Raw genomic sequence first — 15,612 nt, forward strand, 5'->3', positions numbered from 1 at the left:
AAGAAGTAAGCCTTTCATACATCACCTCCAACATGTAGCTTGCAAACCTTCTCCCCAAGGCTACTCCAATAAAGAAGTTAGAGGAAGATGTATGCGAGTTACGAATAACAAACATCTATTCCCAACTTGAGGGGGAGTGTAGAAAACTATAGACCCCACATTAGTGTGTTCATATGACAGCACGATGACAGCACTGAGTTGTAATTAGGATTAGTCTTTTAGTAGGATTAGTTTTTAATTATGTTTATCTTATCTTATCTTGCCATGTAATCATTTAGCCCTTTTACAATTATAAGACTATGTATATAAATTTAAAGAGTGGGGTGGCTGTTTCCATAACACCAACCACTCTCTCCTTTCTAAAACCTCTCCACGAGTCTCCTTCTCCATCTCTCTTCTCCTCTCCTCTTCTCTTCTCCTTTCTTTTATTTTGCTGTTCAAAACCTAAAGATATTTGTAGTCTTGTACGGCTACTATTATAAAAGCAATAAGAATTTTAAATTTGAAACATATTTGGAGGGACAATTGCTTGGTGCAATGATAAAATCTGAGCTGGACAAGCATGATACGGGTTTTAGTTTGATAATGATCAATTTATACAAGAAAATGCTGAAGGTTAGGTCTTTATCAAGGTTTAAAAAATTAAAAGTATTGATAGTACTGGCCGATATCTATCAGTTTTTGAGATTTCTATAATCACTTTCTCCATTAAATTTCCCTAATTACTTAGGTATTAGCTTGTACCGGCCAATATGTATCAGTTTTTGAGATTTCTGTAATCACTTTCTCCAACAAATCTCCCTAATTATTTAGAATTCCATCATTTTTCAACAGTTACTAATTGTGTCCCAATAGTTCGCACAATAACACTTCACAAAAACCATTAATGATAACACTTCACAAAAACCATTAATGATTTTTTTTTTTTTTTTGTGTACATAAGTTATTTATAATCCTCTAAGTAGTGTCATTAACTAGAAGATTTCCCAGTTTTACAGGAGAGTCATTACAAATTTCCTAATAAAAAGGAAACTGTATCGATTGTGAGTAACCTATGTTTTATTTCTTTAATATTTTTAATAAAAAAGCAAAAAATTCCAGGGTGTATAAGAAAGCAAGAGAGAGTAGACTGACATGGACATCGTCATTTGAGAATATAATAATTTAGTGTTATTGATGTATTTTTTAGAATTTATTTTTCTCTAGTGCACTGATGTAAATCTAATTTTTCTGACATATTCTTCCAATTCTTTGAAATTTGTCTTTATTCAATCCACCTTTCCCAAAATCCTGGATGAATTGGAAGTCTTTGAAACAACGTTGAGTAATAACCTACCTAGGTAAAAATTAGACATCTAGAGTTGCAAGACATAGACATCTGGGAGTTGCAAGAGGACATCATCATCATCATTTAAGCCTTGTCCAAAACATATGGGGTGGCTACATAAATCCTGAGTGACCATTCCATTTTATTAAGTGCCATGTCCAGGCCTGCAACTTGAGTGGGTCCAGGCTAAGCATTTATTAAAGTTTGAATGGGCCATGCCTGATGCAGTGTAAATTCTTTAAATTCTTTGGAGAAGGTCAAAAACTTGAGTGGGTCCAGACCCAATACAGATTTCTGATTTCCACTACGGAGCTACAAACATTCAAAAGGTCAAAAACTCACACTCTATGCACCCATACATGCCCATGAATTGGCATCAATTCCGAGATGGTACCTACCCCAAATGTACTTTGAGCCTACAAATTCTGACCCTGGGCTGAACCATCAATTCTCCCTAAATTCTTCAAGTTGGGTATCTGACTTGCATCCTTAATTCTAAGATGGATTATTTATTAAAACACTCCCTATAATTTCATAAATTTACTAAAACCTACCCTATAGTTTGCATTTTACTAGAACTTCCCCCACAGTTTGCAAACAATTTACTTAATCAACCTTCCATTAGATGAAAATAGAAAATGACAGTTTTAATCCTAATATCCATTCAAATAAATTAAGTCAAAAGAAACTAAAAATAAAATTGTCATTTTTGCCCCTAATAAAACACGAACAACCAGTATTTTTCTCTATTTGGTCAATTTTGTTTTCTATACAAAAGTGTTAGGGGTACTTTTGGAATAAACAACCATGGATCCATACCCTAACATTTTTCACTCAATTTAAGGGTACTTTTGGAATAAATAACCATGGGTTGCAAACTATAAGGATGTTTTAGTAAAATGCAAACAATAGGGTAGGTTTAAGTAAATCTGTGAAATTATAGGGGGTGTTCTAGTATATGACCTTAAATCATAGGCCCTAAAATCATTCCTCACTGTTTCAACCCATGTCCTATTTGTCTGTGCCCAATTCTGCTGGCACCTTCAAACTGCAACAGATTACTTCTTACCAGTTCTGTAGATGGATTTCTTTGCATGTAATAAAACCATCTTCAGCTACTATCCCTCATTTTGTAACATATTGTAAGAGGACATCCCCTAAAGAAAATGCTGACGAAAAAGAGCAATGATCGTAGAAGTATCCATATCATGTCACTCATCATACAAGCCTCTAAAACTTCTTTTTTTTTTTTATCTATTAATTTCTATATTTTATTTATACAATGTCTATTAACATTTTCTGTACATTATTTTATACAAAATCAGCTTATCTTTGTTGCTGGGTGATCAAAACACAAAAATAAATACGAAAGATTTTTTTGACATATTGGTTTTTCCATGATGTCTATCCAGCATTCTCTGTCTGAATTGAATGTTAACCTCTAGTATCATCCTATTCTGTATTTGTCCCAGTTGATAAGCCTTTAATCACAGCCCATGACAGTAGACCTGGAAAAATCATATAATAGTCAGCATTCTACCAAAAAAAGGGGGTGAAACCAAAATATGTTTAACAGGTTATTTTGCCAATATCAGTCCACGAAAGTAGTCATGATGAAATAAAATAAGGAAATCATAATTCAAATAATGCCAGAAACAAAATATTCTGAACATGCTTTGGTAACATGCCCATAACGACAAGGTTGACCAATAGGACTACAAAAGATATCTGTTTATCTGTATTAGATGTCAATCCAAATTTGAATCAATCCAGTTAAGATGATTCAAATTCAATTCTTCTATGGTTAGACTAAATATGGATCCAGCCCAATTCAAAGTCATTTCTAATTCATTTTATAGTAATATGTAGTATTCTGATCTTTTCTTCATTAGTAGATTAGTATTATGCAATATCCAAATGAAATCAATGTCTGTTTTGAAGCCAAAAAATAAATAAAAATCAAAGTCTGTCTGAATCCAACAGATAATGAAAAGGCTGACTCAACATTGGTCCCAGCTATCTGGGGTCTTAGAATCTGAATCTAACAGGAAAATATTCGATTCAAATCCAAATATTAATGGATCAAAGTCTGATGTAGGTATAACTATGATCTGATCCATTTGCAGCCCTATTCACCAAAGCAATCACCAGGACCTGATTTCCTAGTCTTCACTATGGCAACTAACTCATTACAAGGCAAAAATGAAATATGGATATATAAATCAAAAATAAAATAAAACATAAAGCCTTTACAAGTAAAAAAAAATTAATAAGCTAATAATTGGGGAAAAAGGTTGTCTTTGAGAAATGAGAATACATAATGTCATTTACCCTTTGGAGAATGCAGCAAATTAATAGACAGGAAAGAGAAAAGCAAAAGCATCTAGATGATCCATGGCAGCTGAAGGGATAATATTACAAAAAATGCATGAATGATGATTTCTTTTTTCTTGCAGACAACAAAAATACTTTTGAGACCAACACATCCACAAGTTCAGTTTCAGATTATACAGATGCCAAAGCCTACTACTAGAAAAGTGAATAAATCCCATTGTAAATCTCAAAGAAATGGAGGAAAACAGATAAAAAAATAAAGAACTATTGTGTACCTTGATAGTCCCATCAGCAAATCCCACAAAAAGTTTCCCTTGCCAATATAACAATGCAGTTATAACAGAACTGCATGCAATAGAGCCAATTTTTTGCGTATCTATTTGAAGTTCATCTCCCGATATCTCCTATAAATAATAGAATATATTGACGATTTAGAATCTATGAGCACATAAGGGTTTTTTTGTATACAGAAAAAAAAAAAACAAGAAAGGGATTTTTTTTGCTGAACAGTTATATTTCATCTCTTTGGAAAGATTTAATCAAATAAAGGACCATCAGGATTAGGCTTGTGCCCAATGTCCAATGCACGTTGATACTATGCCACACCTTCTAGTGGAATCCCCCTAGAAAGACCTGCTACTTCCAGAACATATTCAACCCAGAAAGGAATGCTTTCTTTTTACACATATTGGGTGTTGACAGTGAAATTTGTCACATGTGGTAATGCGGATAACTAGTAAAACTCCTTTCAAGTCACCACCAAAACTGCCATATTTGAGGATTCCTCAGGCATGTAAATAATCTCTATGGCTGACCTGTCTAGCAAACACATCCTTGAAGGAAAGTGATTACCCAAAACAGAGAAGTACAATCCCTAAAGTCAGAATCAAAACCTCCTAGAGTGTGTACAAAAATACATCTAAATCTCTCTATGTTCCTTGATATGAGTGAAAATTTCAATTTATTATGTGCAAATATTCAAATCTTTAACAGAATATTGGGCAAATTTCACCAGTGCCAAAGTCAATTCAACAGAATAATTGGGAGGCACAGAAGAGGCCCAAATCATGCTTTTACATGAAATTAAGAACATCTATTTAAACTTATTAACCATAGACCTTCGATTCAGCAACTCTAATTGGTGATTTAGGAATATAAAATTCTTTTAAATATTTTAGTTAAATAATAAATTAAGAATAATTAATCCTTTATAATAACCATATACATATAGCAACATAATAATCATAGTGATTATATTTTATATAATCACCTAGAAGAAACTCTAATAGGTGATAAAATGAGAGAAATTAGACTGAGGTGGTTTGGTCACATGCATAGAAGATCATCTACAGCTCCTGTTAGAAGAAGTAATCTGTTACAAGTTGAAAGGGATAGAAAGAACTAGGGGCAGATCAAAAAGTACTTGGGTGGAAATAGTAAGAATTGGTTTAAGCACCCATAATTTGATGATGGATATGGCACTGAACAGAATGGCAAAACAGAATCCATGTAGCCAACCCCATATAGTTGGGACAAGGGCTTCGATGATGATGATAATACTATGGTCATATAATTCAAAATAGAGATGATTTTAAATGAGTCGAGAGATGTGAGTTATATTTGGTATTTATGTATATTCACCTTTAGGTATTAAACAAGATGTTTCCTTTTATGCCTATTTGAGATTTTTAATCTCTTATCCATTGTTGTACATATGGTTCGTAATATCAATATCGATAAACATTTCACCATGTAGAGTTGGAGAAGTTTTGAATTATAGTGACTTGGTAAGTGAATCATATCAAAGTAGTAAGCCAATTATCTGATCACTAATTCCCTGTTGGTTCTTTTAGAAAAATATTTTTTTAAAAAAAATATGATGATTTTAATGAAATATTGAAATAATATTCTAAAATTTTAAACTTTAAATATATAGCCTATCAATGAAATCTGAAATATCACCGACGAACGGAAAAATGTCGGGGATATTTGGAAAAGAAGATTCCAGGAAGATTTTGTATTGCCACCTAGCAAATGGGGATATATCGAGGATATTTCACCAATATCGTTGATATTGTGAACCATGGTTGTACATAGTGAATTTTTATTCTTTTACTTTTTGAAGCATATAGTTATACCTCTTTCAAAATTTCCTAAAGTTTCACGAATAAATTCCACTCTTTTTCTAATATTCCTAACATTTTCCCAGTATCCTCAGATATGCAGAATTTTTAGTGGAAATAAAAAAAAAAAATCACAACCCAATGGAATATGGCATAATGCCTAATGAAACCAAAACATAGATCCATGGATAAAAGGTAGAACTTTACAAGGAACAAATTCCCCATAAGGCAATGCAAACTTTTGAAAGGGTAATATGAAGAATAACAAGAAAACATCAATTGCACACAATGAACTATGCACCACACAAACCTGTACATAAACAGTCTTATTCCAACCTCCTGCAAAAAGCAATTGACCCTCCAACTCAATGGCAAGAATAGCACCATTCTCAATTTGTATTGATCTCTCAAGCACATCATTCCTCCACATCTGATAGAAACATGAACCAGAAGTAAAAAAGAACAATCAAAACTTATTAATGATGAGTAATGTATTGTATCAACTTCTTTTTCTTTTAATAAATTTTATTTTATTACCCAAAAAAAAGGTATGGTGGTTCCAACCCCAAAATTGGAATCAATCTGTTGACTGGATAAAACACATATGGGTTGTACCAGCGGATAGTTTTTTTTTTTTTTTTTTTTTTTTTTCTGCAGTAACTGGAGATGTGGTTTAAAGCACATCACCCAATTCACTGAGAAATTGCTCAATGACCTGAGCTGAAGAGAAAGTTAAATGATTTCTTTTTTTTTTCTCTCTTTTGGATCAGAACAATCAAAAGAGTTTTGCTTATTTATTTAAAAGAAATAGATTACAAAGGATTGTGCCAAACACCCCATTTCAGATTAGTAAAGGCAAACTACCTCAAATCAATTACCCTACTGTTATACTGAATTCCCTTAATAGGTCAGTCCCCAATACAATTATTCTCTATTTTACCCCTAGTCTTGCCAAGGCATCCACGATATATTGTCAAATCTGTAAATCCAAGAGAAAGAAGCATCGAGTCCAGTGGCTACCCTAACTTCCCCCAACAAGTATCTATATTTCCAAGTCCCCAAGGAGAGAAAGTTCAAAGAATGATAAACCTTTAGACATCCATTCTCACTAGCAGCAACAAGCATATGATGGTTTACTGAAAGTGACAAGACAGAAGCCACATTTCCAGGTGTATCATCTCCCAATACTGTCAGAGGACTGTGATCATTAAGATACCATAAGCGAATAGTTCCATCCCAACTTCCACTATAAAGAACCCCATTACATATTGCTAGCGAAGAAACTGTTGATTTATGACCATTCATAGTGCATGTAAGGGTGTAATCCTGAAAAAGGAGAAACAAAATATGTGACTTACTATAGGGCCCTCTTGTATTTTAAACCAGAGTAAACATAGTAACAGAACACTTCTCAGGTAAAAAATCATTAAAGAAATTATCAGCTTAACACAACCATTGGGATGCTGAGTAGTTTCAGGTTAGAAAATCTTATTACCTAATTAGGTAATAAACTAGAAAATGACCTTGTACTCAGCATGAGACAACTATAGGCTACCTATTTTATTTGGAATCTGCCATTCCTATGGTAAGCACTGAAGCATTTAGACTGGGTTTTTTATTTGATTTAGGAGACCATTAGGTGTCATTTATAATTAAACAACAAATTTCATCTAGAAGAATTGGACCTACACCTATGTAATATCTTCATAGCCTTTCTTATGAGGATTTATTTCAGTTAGGGAAGTAAATTAGATTTGATTTGTAATTGAAGGATATGAATAACTTTCTAATAGGAAGCAACGCAGAGCTAGAGTAGGATCTACACCACTCTACAAATACTTTTAAATTAAATTTTATTTCTGAGTGAGTAGAAGGTTTAACTATTTGTTACATACATATATATACATGCATATACATGCATACATATATTATTATCATCATCATCATCTAATTCTTGTTCCAAAGTGACTATCAACCCTCAAGGGTAGGGAAAAGGATAGATCTCTCAGAGAGGGATGCAGGTTTTTGGGGAGTTTCTGAAAGAGAGGAGAAATTGTCTCTAAAAAGGACCTCCACCTGGAGACCTCATCACTTTCATGGATGCAAGCTCTTCTGGTTTTTTCCTTGCCAAACCAGGAGGTGATGCACATATAGTGCCCCTACAAGTTATATTTTAACTTGAAGGCAAGCTTCCCTCATGGAGGGTATGCTTTAGGAAGTTTAGTAGTTCTGAAGTTGCATACTCTTGAGCAAACAAGACCAAAATTCTCTTCCCCTTTTGGTGAGACTGCAGTATTCCTTACTGGAGTTGGGCCTGAAAATTAGATCAAAAGTTATTTCTTCAATGGAAAAAGATCTCCTACTGAACCGGAATTGCTGGGAGGATGCACCTATTTTTTTTATTGGAAACAGTAACTTTCATTAAACCAGCAAAAGTAAACATACAATGTCAACCACTCAAAGCATGAGTGTTGACCCCATATTTTGTCCCAAGATTTACAACACAGCCCAAAAGATATTCCCTTTGAGTCCCCTGCTTTGCCAAAGTATTGGCCACACTATTGGCTGACCTCCTTGTCCAATTAAAGAGTACTCCAGCTTCCCTTGCTAAGCAAAAAATATCCCTCATCTGTTATCTATAAGTCTACAACCCCCAGACTTTTTGTCTGCAGCCATTCTATTAACAGCTTAGTCTCCTTCCACCTCATAGTTTTGGAATCCCCATTGGCCAGACTCAGTCCTTGAAGTAAGGCCATAATCTCAGCTCTTAAAGAATTTCCAACACTTACTGGGCCAGAGTAAAGTGCTATCAGCCTGTCCTCCCCATCTCTTAATACTCCCCAACTCCCAAGGGTCCCGGATTGCCCAAAGAACTTCCATCAAAGTTCAATTTTATACTTTGATGTGCTGCAGGTAACAATTGAGCCTGAACCACATTCTTTGTTGTTGAAAAATTTACCACTATCAACCATCCTCTAAAAAGTACTTATAATATAAAGGTAATAAAAATTTGTAGAAAATAAAATTTTACAAAAGTTTTAGCGAAAAATATCAATAAATACTCAGTTATTGTGATCATATTCTAGCAAGGGTTCATTCTTTAGAGAAATGCAATGCTAAGCTTGGCAGAGGCCTTGTAAAGCAATGCAATATGCAATCATGAGTCAAGAAATGACTCATCAATCTACAATAAACAAGTGCCAAATTGTGTGAAAAATGCATAACTGGGGCTTGGAGATAAATCATGAAGATTCTTAAAATTTTGTAAGCCTTTAATTTGAAGGGAACAAGACAGAAGTAAGCTTTATCAGCTGGAAACAGTCCTTGGAAGAATGGAGAGAACGATTTCAGTGGGCATGCACATATAAGGAGTTTACAGGCTTAAATTCACCATCAGTATTGGCTCATTGGAATCAGGTATTATGGGATGATAATTTTTCTGTTTTGATGCAGTGTGGTCGTAGTGGTTGTATGGTTTCTCAAAGTTTGTCTTTGGGGGCCTACGTTGCCCTATGTACTCTTGCCTTGAGGAATGCTTTTCCTCTATTCAAAAAAAATATTTTCACTACTTCCCGAAAAAAAAAAACAAGGCAAAAGTAAGCCATTCGCCAGACTTGAAGAGAGAGATTAAACCACTTTGGGAAAAAGGGAAGGTAAAATAAGGAGAAAAAAAAAATTCTAGGATTCTAGGGTACAATTCCAATTATGTCCATGGACCATCAGGGGAGAAGAGAAGCAAAGGCAGATAGGTGAGGGGACTTGCCATATAGCAACATGAACAGTAATACTTTTGAGAAGAGCAAAATAGGGATGTCTCAGGGTGGTTGTACTAGAATTCCTTAGATTTAGCTGTGTATTTGGTCTCCAATCTTAGGTTCCTGGTGGAAGCTCAGTTGGTGCATGGAGAAGGTGCTTTGTCTTCAGTTCTCGTGGAACTGGCTGTGGCTTCATTATTTCTGATGTCAAACTGAGTGGGAATTTCCTTCTCTAATAACATAAATATTTACAAAGGACAATAGCGAACTTAAACTGAGGAAAGAATAGCTTGATAGAGAAACAAATTCTTGATGCCAACCACATTTATGTGGGATAAGAAAGATGATGATAACGATTAATTGTACTGGAGTATTCTAAGAAAATGGACTGAAATGTCCCTATCTTTTTTTGATAATTTACTGAAATATCCCTATCTTCAAAAAAGCAATTCTGCTGTTAATTTAATTTCACCCTAATGGGGTGCAAATACTATGACAAAAATATTAAAAAAATGTGATTAAGTTAATTTGGTAAAAACAAAGTACAGAGTACATAAACATTACCTTCAGCGACCATGCCTTTATTGACCTGTCTCCACTCCCAGTGTATAGGTGTTCAGTTCCAGAAATAGCCAAGGAATGAATACCACTATAACGCCAATCTTTTTGCTCATACCATTTCTTTAATGGTTCTTGTTCAAGAGAACTGCCAATATCCCAGATAAAAATGCCACCACCAATATCACCACTTATGCACAATTGTTTGCCAGCATCAACAAATACTACAGCCATTATTCTATGCTCATGACCTCTAAAGGACTGTACATAAGTAAAATCCTGCTTGAGATACAGATATTATGTCAGGATAAAGATGCTAACAAAAAAGAATGAAGCTTTCAGAACAGGTAACAAGAGGAAACCAACCAAGTAAAAGGAAACTAAATTTCTAAAGATGTTCCTACTCCATCCATTGTTAATGATCCACTAACCCTCCATAGTTATTTTATAATATCTGAAATTATGAATTTAACTCCCCTCCCCTCTTTTCCCATGGATTTAACACTGAATGTAATTCAATTATATTTCTGTTTTTGTGGTCAAGAAGATATAAGGCAATTCTGCTAAGCTTGAATCATGATTTTCCTTTTTGTACTTTTAATTTAACTGCTGCTATATTTATTGTTGTTGCTTGTGGTGATTGAGAGAGAGAGAGAGAGAGAGAGAGAGAGAGAGAGAAAGAGAGGTACGGATGATAGAAAGAAAAGCAAACTCAGTACTGGCAGCTGCCAGTCTTCTATTTATACTAATCTTTATAAAAAAGACAAAATTACAAGTATGCCTCTGGCGGCATATCCTAGGATAAGAACAATAAGAAAAAAAGAAAGAAAGGACTAGTAGCTGAAACTGTCCCACTAACATCAGTTACAAGGAACACTTAAGCCTTACAACACTCCCCCTCAAGTTGGGCTGAAGATGTCTATCATGCCCAGCTTGTCACATAGCTCATTGTGCCGCAAACACAGAAGTCCTTTTGTGAGGACATCAGCAAGTTGTTCCTTGGAGTTGACATAAGGGATACAAATTTCCCTTTTTTCCAGTTTCTCTTTTATGAAGTGCTTATCCACCTCAATATGCTTAGTCCTCTCATGTAGGACCGAATTGCTGGCGATGTTTATTGCAGCCTTGTTGTCACAGTAAAGAGACATAGGATTATGAACAGCAACTCCAAGCTCACCTAGGAGGTTCTTTAGCCAAAGGACTTCAGCCACCCCATGTGCCATAGCTCTATACTCAGCTTCTGCACTTGATCTCACTACCACACTTTGCTTCTTGCTCTTCCAGGTCACCAGATTTCCTCCCACAAATGTGCAATACCCACTAGTGGACTTTCTATCATCCATGGCTCCTGCCCAATCAACATCTGTAAAGACTTCCACCTTTAGGTGATTGTGTTTACTGAATAGTAGGCCTGTTCCTGGATGTTTCTTCAGGTATCTAAGGACTCTCTCTACTGCCACCATGTGTGGCTTCTTAAGAGAGTGCATAAATTGGTTCAGAACTCCAACTGAATAGGCAATATCTGGACGGGTCATGGATAGATAATCAGCTTTCCCACTAACCTTTGGAACTGCTTTACATCTTTCAGAGGTTCACCAATACAGTCACCTAGCTTGTGGTCCGCATCCATAGGAGTGTCTGCCGGCCTTGCACCTAATTTACCTGTATACCGTAATAGATCAAGGGTGTATTTCCTTTGAGAGACAAAGATACCCCTTTTTGAATGGGCAACTTTGATCCCAAGGAAATACTTTAGGAGTCCTAGATCTTTCACTTCAAATTTGGATGTAAGGAATTGTTTCAATTTCTGTATCTCTGAACTCCAACTCCCTGTAATGATGATATCGTCTACATACACTATCAATACAACAACCTGCTCTTGACATCTCTTCACAAAAAGTGTATGATCAGACTGGCACTGTTGGAACCCCATCTCTTGAACTGCCATGTGAAACTTACTGAACCAGGCTCTAGGAGACTATTTTAATCTGTAGATAGACTTCCGTAGCTTGCACACCTTGTTTTCACTTCCCTTGGCAGAGAATCCAGGAGGTTGAACCATGTATACCTCTTCTTCCAAGTCACCATTCAGGAAGGCATTCTTTATGTCTAATTGATGCAATTCCCAGTCAAAGTTAGCAGCTAAGGATAGGAGAATCCTAATCGAGTTCATCTTAGCCACTGGAGCAAAAGTCTCATCATAGTCAACTCCATATACTTGTGTGTACCCTTTGGCTACTAGTCTTGCTTTGTACCTTTCAACTGTTCCATCTGCCTTGTGCTTAACTGTGAACACCCATTTGCACCCCACGGGTTCTTTCCCCTCTGGAGGATCCACCAATTCCCAAGTCTGATTTTTGTGGAGGGCATCGATCTCATCCTTCATGGCATCTATCCATTCAGGATATTTTAAGGCTTCTGCAACATTCTTGGGAATAGGGATGCAGTCAACTGCCGATGGAAAGGCTCAGTACAAGGGAGAGATGTGGTCATAGGAAACAAAGTAGGTAATGGGGTGTTTGGTAGTGCAAGACCTGACTCCCTTTCGTTGAGCAATAGGGATGTCTAGGTCGTCCACAGTGAGAGTAGGGTTAGGGGTTGGACTTACCTCCTGGGATTCTGATGATGTCAGTTGCTCAGTGTTTGGCTGCTCCACATTTCTATCACATTGTTGATCTCTCCGACGAGTACGTTGGAAGACACGGAAGGGAGTGAGGTCCGGAATAGAAGGAAGAGACACCTGAACCTGCTTCTCCTCTTCCACACTACGGCTCTCCCCTTGAGGAGAAGGAGGGAAGAACGGCTTGGACTCAAAGGACACATCCATAGACAAAATATTTACAACTAACTGGGTCAAAACACCGATACCCCTTTTGAGAGGATGGGTACCCCAGGAAGACACAAGGAATGGACCGAGGGTCTAACTTACCTCTGGATGGAGACAAATCATGGACAAAGGCCCAACAACCAAAGACTCTCATGGGGATGGAAAATAAAGGTGACTGAGGGTACAATAACTGACAAGGGGCCATGTAATTCAATACTCTAGAGGGCATGCGGTTGATGACATACGCAGTTGTAAGTATAGCATCCACCCAAAACCTTTTTGAGACATTCATGTGTAACATCATCCCGTAGGCTACCTCAAGGAGGTGTCTGTTTTTTCTTTCTGCAACCCCATTTGGCTGTGGTGTTCTGGCGCATGAGCTTTTATGAATAGACCCATGGGAGGCGAAGAACTCATTTAGCTCCCCATGGAAGTATTCTTTCGCATTATCGGATTGGAAGATCTGTATTTCAACATGGAACTGTGTAAACACCATCCTCTGGAAGTCTTTCACTATTTTTGGAACCTTGTCTCCGCTATGCATAGGGATTACCCATGTATAGCGAGAGTAATCATCAATCAATGTAATAAAATACTTATATCCACCCTCAGAGATTACATTTGTAGGCCCCCATACATCAGAATACACAACATGAAAAGGAACATTTGATCTTTTATTGCTTGAATGAAAGGTTGTTCTACATTGTTTACTCAACTGACATGTTTGACACATGAACTCTGACACTGAACACGACTTAAATAAAAGTGGAAACAAACATTTTATTACTTCGAAAGAAACATGACCTAAACGACTGTGCCACAACAAAATTTGACTCTTATTTGACTGACTATGTGACTCTGAGGATGACATGGAGAGACCAGCTTTGTTGTCGAGAATGTAGAGACCGTCCACCAGGCTTCCTCTACCAATCGTCCTCCCAGACGTTAGGTCCTGAAAAACACATGAGTCAGCAAAAAAGGTTACACTACAGTTTAAAGAACTTGTAATGCTACTAATTGAAAGCAAATTTATGGGAAGTTGAGGGACATGCAATACACAATTCAGGTTAAGGCCATGGGGAAGGGATATCGATCCTTGACCTGCAATGGAAGAAAATGAACCATCTGCAAGTCTCACTTCTATCCCTTCCTGACAAAGGCTATAAGAATGGAATAGGTTAGGCTTACCAGTCATGTGATTTGAGGCCCTTGAGTCAATAATCCAAGGGGAATCTGTGGGAGTGACATGGAATGCAGAAGCCACATTACCTGAAGTAGATGCAAAAGAAGTAGAGGGAGTACCAGTGACTGAGTTGTCCAATTGCCGCCATACCCTACCATAAAATTCCAAATGCTCTCTGAATGAATTCATTATATCCTCCTTGGGGTCACGCTTATTAGGAGGGCCCCGGGTACTACCGGCAACCTGAGTGTCTTGGGTTGCCACATGTGCTGCACTCGTTCTTTTCAAGTGACCTTTACCCTATTCTTGATTCTTTGCTACCCACTTGGGTTTCCCGTGGATGTCCCAACAGGTGTCACGTGTATGTCGTGACCTACAATGGGTATAAAAGAGTTTATCTTTATCATCTCCCTTCTTAGGATCACTTTTCTTCCCTGTTGAGCTATTATTCACCGCAACCAAGGCAACTTGTTGCTCCCCCTCAGCTGTAACCATCACACTTCGCCTGCTTTCTTCAAATTGGACAAGGGAGTATACTTCGTGTACTATAGGCAATTCTTTGCTTCCTAGGATTTGCACCCTTAATGGTTCATATACATGGTAAATCTTGGCATAATGCCTTTGCTCAAAATAGGTAATTCTGGCCTATTCCCAGATCTCACTGGCGGTGTCTGCCCACATAAAATTCTTTTTCACATCAGGTTCCATGGCTGCAAGGAGCCAAGACATCACCATACTGTTTTCTTGGTCCCACCTATCATGTTCAGCCGTCTCACCCTTGGGTTCTTTCACCCTTCCATTGATGTAACCGGCCTTACCCCTTGCCGTTACATAGAGTTTTACACTCTTAGCCCACTCCAGGTAGTTCAGACCGTTCAAGGGGGTAATTGGCATGGAAAAAACCATGGTTTCACCTCCCATACCTGCTATGCTGCGGGTTGGGGTGTTCCCCGGTGAGGTCAGTTCATGACTTGCCATTGAATATTACAACCAACCAGTCCAAATGCCACCTAACAGCACAGCCGCCACAACTGGAATGTGGCAACTCAGGGTTTACTCCTAGAATGTGAGCAACAAACTATTGAATATTGTTGAGAGCACAAGAACTACTGCTGAGAATAAGAGATCAGTCACTACAACGTCCAAATAGAACAATAAATAGTCCGGTCATCGGTTCAGCACCACCAATACAGACATTACTGTTAGTCTGAATGTGGTTCCCCCACTCTAACCATCCAATTATTCACACTAGTAATCATATAATCAAGGCATAAGCCCTACGCACCATTGGATAAAGAATACTAAGATAAACTGAAACAAAACCACACCTGTTCAGCACTAGATCAGAACCTGCTAGGGTTTCATTGCTCCATCAACACCCTCCTTCGATTAGGGTTTCAGCAGACCAGCACCATCCCACGGCCAGACACAGCTAGGGTTTTTCAGTAACTGTCGCTTGGGGCCACTAGGGTTTCAGCAGAAGTACAGCCGCAGGACTTACTAGG

General features: G+C 37.2%; 1 protein-coding gene across 3 annotated transcripts in view; it reads right to left on the reverse strand.

Moving 5' to 3' along the window:
- Positions 1 to 2,536: 2,536 nt before the first annotated feature.
- The window catches only part of LOC104605824 (zinc ion binding protein), a 28,092-nt gene continuing 15,016 nt past the window's right edge, over positions 2,537 to 15,612 (reverse strand). Inside the window, exons 3-7 of one of the 3 annotated variants that reach the window (XM_010270739.3) lie at positions 10,104 to 10,376; positions 6,874 to 7,110; positions 6,095 to 6,214; positions 3,937 to 4,065; positions 2,537 to 2,835 (exon numbers count right to left, since the gene is read on the reverse strand). In XM_010270739.3, coding sequence (XP_010269041.1) covers positions 2,815 to 2,835; positions 3,937 to 4,065; positions 6,095 to 6,214; positions 6,874 to 7,110; positions 10,104 to 10,376 — 780 coding nt within the window. In that variant the 3' untranslated portion in view covers positions 2,537 to 2,814. Of the gene's footprint in view, positions 2,836 to 3,936; positions 4,066 to 6,094; positions 6,215 to 6,873; positions 7,111 to 10,103; positions 10,377 to 12,832; positions 13,877 to 15,612 lie in introns of those variants that run through there. The other 2 variants (XM_010270740.3, XM_088895692.1) reach the window with 2 other exon arrangements.

The sequence above is a fragment of the Nelumbo nucifera genome, chromosome 1 (genome assembly GCF_055504915.1).
Source record: "Nelumbo nucifera cultivar China Antique chromosome 1, China Antique-T2T, whole genome shotgun sequence".
Taxonomy (NCBI): Eukaryota; Viridiplantae; Streptophyta; class Magnoliopsida; order Proteales; family Nelumbonaceae; genus Nelumbo; species Nelumbo nucifera.